General features: G+C 55.0%; 1 protein-coding gene across 11 annotated transcripts in view; it reads left to right on the top strand.

Annotated features, from left to right (window-relative positions):
- Positions 1-327: 327 nt before the first annotated feature.
- The window catches only part of TCF3 (transcription factor 3), an 82,530-nt gene continuing 76,857 nt past the window's right edge, over positions 328-6,000 (top strand). For 3 of the 11 annotated variants that reach the window (XM_056512560.1, XM_056512552.1, XM_056512553.1), the window contains exons 1-2: positions 336-495; positions 2,498-2,599. In XM_056512560.1, the coding sequence (XP_056368535.1) occupies positions 2,525-2,599 (75 nt within the window). In that variant the 5' untranslated portion in view covers positions 336-495; positions 2,498-2,524. Of the gene's footprint in view, positions 496-2,497; positions 2,600-6,000 lie in introns of all 11 variants that reach the window. The other 8 variants (XM_056512554.1, XM_056512550.1, XM_056512558.1 and 5 more) reach the window with 5 other exon arrangements.

The following is a 6,000-nucleotide window of genomic DNA, read 5'->3' as shown; positions in this document are numbered from 1 at the left end:
GGGCTCCATCACCCCCCCGCCCCTCGCTGCTCGGACGGGCGGCGGAGGGATACGGCGGGGGCGGGGCGTGAGGCCGCGAGTCGTGAGGGCGTGCGGGGGGAGGCAGCAGAGGCGGGCGCCGGGGGGGCTGCGGGGGGGAGACGCCGCCGCTGCCGCCCCGGCGGGGGGAACTATGCGGAGAGCGTGGGGCGGGCGGGCAGCACAGCGGCGGGAGGCGGAGCGGCGGCGGCAGCAGCGGCCCCGGCGGCGGCAGCAGCAGCGTTAGGGCCCGGCGCGGCGCGGGGCGGGGCGGGGCCGCGGGGCGGGCCGGGGCGCACGCGCCGCCCGGTGCGGGGCGATCGCGCCGCTTCGCTACATTGTATCCGCCGGCGGCGGAGAACAATAGGCGCCGCCGCCGCCCCCGGGCCTGGGCGCCGCGGCCGCCCCCGCCCCCGCCGCGACCCCCGACACCCTTCATGCGCTTCCCCTGCCCCGGGCGCGCCGGGCCTGGAACAGGTAAAAAATAAAATAAAATGTTAGAAATAATAAAATAATAAGCAAGCCAAGCCGGCCGCGCCGCCCTGGGGCTGCGCGGAGCGGGGGTCCCGGGGGTGCCGGCGCTGCGGGTGCCGGTGTGGCGGGGCTCGGAGCGCTCGGGGTGCGGGCGCGGAGCGGGACGGGACGGGCTCGGCGCTATTGTCCCCTCGGCAAAGTTTGCCGCGGCCGGGGGAAGGGGGGCGTGCGGGCCAGCGGGAGGGGGTGCGCGGGTCCCGGCTGGGGAGGGGGGCCCGGTGCTCGGTCCTGCTGCGAACTTCAGCCGAGCGCAGCCCCCGGCCCGCCGCAGCCCCCCCGGGGTCCCTGAGCCCCTTCCCGTCCCGGGGGCTGCGGGACCCAGCGCGGGGGCAGCTGCTGCGGCTGCCCGCCCCCGGCAGGGAGGGGGCTCCTGGGGCCGCTTCGCCTTCCTGCGCTCCCCGAGCTGGGCGGGGGCTGCCCGGCGGGACCCCCCTCCCGAACAACTTCACCCCCGGCCCGCGCCCGTCCCGGGGCAGCCGAGCCTTTGTGCGGGCCGGGAGGGACCCCGGGGGCGCGGGGACGTCTGGGAGGGGGTCCCGGTGTCAAAAAGAGTGCGTGGAATAAATAAAAATATTGGCCCTTGTCTTTGGGGCGGCCAAGGGTTTTATTCACGTTGTCCCCGGGGTTGCTCGGAGCTGCAGGTTTGGGGGGCTGGGTAGAGATGTGCCCTCCTACCTCCCTCCTTCCTTCCGCGGCTTCTCCGGGGCTCGTGTCCCCCAGCCCCACTTGAGGCACCGGGACAGAAGGTTGGGAAAGTGGCTTTAAAAACGCTGACCAGATGCACTGATGACACTTTGAAAAAGGCTTTTCAAAGAAAATTAAAATAAATTTAAAAAAAAATAAAAATAAAAAAAAGAAAATTCCTGGGCTGTTTTTTATAGTCGTGAAGGCTTTTTACATGCTGGGCTGATTTCAGCCTTTTTTTATGAAACTTCATTGAAATGTAGAGGTTGAGCCTACAAACACTTTGGATCATGTGGAGTTTTCTTTTTTTTTTACTTCTTTTTTTCTTGACCTTACGATTAATGAGTTAAATTTATTGGCCAGCTGCCCTTTGTAACCATGAATGAGTTCCTAAAAAAAAGGCAAAAAAAAAAAAAAAAAAAGGAATCTTTTATCTCATCCCAGGCCTCTCTTCCTCCCTCCCAAAGAAATATTTTTCTATCATAGCAAGCTGGCCAAAAAGATCAATCTCCCTTTTGAAAAAAAATAATCTGTAAAATTAGGAAGAATAATATTTACCTATCTTGTAAGGTTGCCTGAAGGGCTTTATTTTTGCAAAAACACTCCGAAAACAAGATTTTTTTGTTAGCAGTCCCTTTTGGGAGTGGAGAGGTTCAGTTCTCACTGAGCACGGCCTGGCTGGGCATCCCCAAACACAGCCCCTGAAAAAGCAGCTGCAGGTGCTCGGCGACCCGAAGGAAAGAGCTGTAACATCAGACTTTTTTTTTTTTCTTTTTCACTTTTTTTTTTTTTAAACAAAACTCAGCAAGGACAAGAGAGCCTCCTGCGGGGAGCAAGTGTGGGGGAAGGCGAGGGGGCGAGCCGAGCCAGACAAGCGCCTGAGTGATAACTTGCCTGAACCCTTTGATAAATGAGTTGACTCTTTTTTTTTCCCTTTTTTTTTTTTTCTTTTTTTTTTTTTTTTTCTTTTCCCTCCTTCATTCGCCACACGCCAGGAACAGAATTGGCCTGAACTAGTGGAATTGGCAGCAAAAAACTAACATACAAGTGTGTCTGGTCAATGGAAGGCTTGTTCCTGCCGCTGGGTGCTGTGTGAGGACTCCGACTGTGCTCTGGCCCCAGAGCTGGATGCTGCAGACACGCTCAGGGCTTTTCTTTTCTTGCCCCTCTGCTCTGTCTTTTTAAAAATATTCATCAATGGGGTGGGTAGTTTGCTGTAGTCATTAAAATATCTCTCTCCCCTCCCCCTCGCTTTCTCCAGGACTGCCACTGTTGAGTCTGTGGGAATATGAATCAGCAGCAGCAGAGAATGGCTGCAGTTGGGACAGACAAAGAGCTCAGTGACCTGCTGGACTTCAGTATGGTGAGCGAGCGCGGCCGGGGGGCTGCACAGCCCCGGGGCTGGGAGCTACACAGGGGAGGAAATGTGAGCCTGTAAATTGGACATGATGGCTTTCAGATGTGCCGTGTTTGTGTGCGTGCACATGTGCTGCAACTTGTTTATTTTCAAGTTAAAGCAAAGCCTCTGCCCCTCCTCTCCCCTCTTCCCCTCAAATGTGTGTTGTTCCCTTGCAGGAAAGGCTTTCTCGAGGTTTCTTTTCTGGATGGGAAATTTTGGGGGAATTAATAGAATTGTGTGTTCTCTGTTTAAATGCTCACTGGGTGACTGTTTCTGCAGCCGTGCAGAGATGTAACTTCAGTAGCTGATTAATCAAGCTTTTTTCCTCTTCCCTAGATCCAGACTATTAAACTTTTGCTCCCACAGATTATTTTGTCACAGTTTGAAACGTGTCCAAGCTCTCCAGCGCATTATTTTTGCAGGAGTTGGACACTTGTGCTCCCCATGCTCTGCTCTTCTGTATCCTGGAAACCTTGAGCTGCATTTAGGAGCTGTTTATTTTCAAAGAAACAGGACCTAAGAGTTGCCCCTGAAGGGTGTGCACAGCTCTGAGGGAGTCACAGCAGAGCGGGGTTAGTCCCTGGCACATCCCACTGTGGCACTGCCAGCGGTGCTGCCTCTCCTTGGCAGGTGACTCGTGGAGGGCAGAGCTGCTGTTCAAAGGCAAATAACTGTCTGTTGGGTTCCTCTGTTGTGTGCTGCACCCTCATGGCACTCAAAGCGTGTGTCTTGCTGTTGAGATAAGCGAACGTGCTGCAGAGATAGAAACAACAGCTCCAGGAGGGGGAATGGCCATGAGAGTCACCCCAGCCTGGGTCACCCAGCCCACAGCCCTGCTGGGCTGATGTTCCTGCCCCTTGGAGGAGAAGGGACAAAAAGTGGTGGCAGAGCTAGGGTCACCTGCTGTCCCAGTGGCTCTGACACCTGTGGATGTGCTGAGGCTCATCCACTTTCTGCCTCTGCACGCTGAGGTTCAGCCCTGGGAAATAAACCTTTTTCTACAGCTGGAGGTTGTACCTGTCCTGACAGGGCTCTGTGCTGGAGGGGGGGCAGTGGGGTGGAGGGTGGGGTCTCTCAGCCCAGTTCCAGCCCCTCCTGCAGGAGAGGCCCAGTTCTCCCAGTTTCATACTTCTACTGGGAGACTGTTTCTGTTAAATTGCTGGTAATGGGCTTTCCTGGTAGAATGTTTTAAAGTGGGTACAGGAGCTGCAGTGATGTCCTGTGAAACCAGGAATCTGTTCAGGGCTTCATGTGGTTATTTGTCCCTCTCAGAGATCCTGCAGGTTGGCAGGAGCCCTGGGGCTTTCCATCAACTGCCCTTTGGGTCAGTAACCCAGAATCTGCTCCATGACAGGGGCTGCAGCAGCTCCCACTTCACTTTTTTCCTCAGGAAAAAAAAAAATCAAATCCTATTCACCATTTAGAGTTTTAAAAAACCCGAAGACCTTCTTTTCCAATTTAACCAACCATCCTCATTTACATGCCTAGAGCTGTATTCCCAGGAGGAGTCTTGACCTGGTCCCTCTGTACACAAATATTTCTGTCCTTGGAGGTGAATCTACACCAAAAATTGTAGTTTGGGTTCAACACTGTTCCACTGGTGTAATTGTGGGAAGGACCTGAACTCATCCTGTGCTCCTCCAAGGCTGGTGCTGGGGGTGGCTGCTCACAGCAGCAGGGCCTGCAAATGTCGTTTGCCAGTAAATGACTGGAAGCTGTTCCCTGCAGGATCCACTGGCCGATGGGCTCCAGGGCAGCCTGGCCTGCAGCCAGCTCTGCTTCACAGACCCTCATCTCTGCACACCCTTCTCCTCACTTTGCATAAAGGGAATATTAACATCTCTCCTCAAGGATGAGGAGCTGAAATGAAAAAGCTTCCTAGACAGTCGATGGGTCTGTTGAAGAGGCGCTCCATGGTTTGCTCTCTTTGTGTCCTTGGGATACAGGATTTTTGACCACTAAATTTGCTCTTTCAAGTGTATTTATATTTTTCTTTGTATAAACAGGAGTGGAGCATTGGTTCAGTAATCCTCTCTAGGAGAGTAGAGGGGAGGGAAAAGTAGAGATACTCAGAGCAGCTGGAAGCATTTGCTTCAGATCAGTATTTTGATTCCTTTTTTCTAGGAAGAAAATGTGTTCAGCCCCAGCAGTCTATGGTCCAGCCCTACACTGTGTTTTGTTGTGCAGGGAGGGAATTTTAAGGAGGTGGCATGGCCTGCCATGAGTTCCTGGGATCAGTAAATGACAGGGTTGTGTGAGATGCTGCAAACTGGGCTTGCAGTCCTGAAAGAAGAGACTCATCCCCTCTTTAATAAATAAATCCATTAGGTAGATATTGAACTCCAGAGCACTCAAAGCAAAAGATTTGTGCCACTGTAATTTGCCAAAAAGGGCAAAAATCTAAGGAATCTGTAAGTGAGCAGGAGTCAAAGGAAAGGCCCAGCGATGCTTTGGGGTGTGCATGGCGGCACACTTAGCTCTACCCCTAGATAAATTGCCTTTTCTAATTGCCCCAAAGTGCAGGTAATTTGTAAGCCTGCCTTCACCACTGCTTCCTGGCATCAGGCCCAGATGGGCTGGCAAATCTGGAGAGGAGCTTTCGAGAAAGCATCCTGCCTATAGACCCGAGTGGGCAGCTCAGCCTATTGATTAGGCTGGGCTTTGGTGGCTGCAAGGCTTTGCAGCTCAGCTTGATGGGCACAGGCTGTGTATGGAGGGAGCTGTTCAACCACAAGGGCTTGGATATGAGGGAAAGGCTCTTCCCCCCGAGGGTGCTGGGCACTGCCCAGGCTCCCCAGGGAATGGTCCCCAAGGCTGCCAGAGCTGCAGGAGCGTTTGGACAGCGCTCTCAGGGATGCTCAGGGTGGGGCTGTTGGGGGCTGGGCTGGATGATATTTGTGGTCCCTTCCAGTTCAGGGTATTGCAGGATTCTGGGATTTCTCATGGTTACTGGTTATCCCAGGCAGTGTCTGACCTGTGCAGTGGGAAGGTGGCACACAGGTGTCCTGGCTGTGCTGGGCTGCTCTGAGGGACAGGGACAGGGGAGCAGAGCAGCCCCGGGTGTGCTGGTGGCACCGAGCTGGGAGCGGCCGCGTGCCAGTGCCAGCCGGGGGCTCTGGCAGGAGTGAGGTGCTGTTAACAGCCATGATTATTAGCAGAGTATTAACCATATGCTGCGGGGAGCTGCCTGGCAGAGGGGGTTTCTGGCTCGCTGCAGGGTGGGCAGGGGCTTGAGCAGTCACACAGGACCTGCTGCTCATTGCTGAGCTCCCGCTGCACCGCCGCTCTCACCACTCCAGCCCCGGATCCGCGGGTAGGAGCCAAACCCCTGGCAGCAAGCAGGGCTGGAGCAACTCCTGCTGCTC

The sequence above is a fragment of the Oenanthe melanoleuca genome, chromosome 28 (assembly GCF_029582105.1).
Source record: "Oenanthe melanoleuca isolate GR-GAL-2019-014 chromosome 28, OMel1.0, whole genome shotgun sequence".
NCBI lineage: Eukaryota > Metazoa > Chordata > Aves > Passeriformes > Muscicapidae > Oenanthe > Oenanthe melanoleuca.
This window is presented reverse-complemented; position numbering and strand designations above follow the sequence as displayed.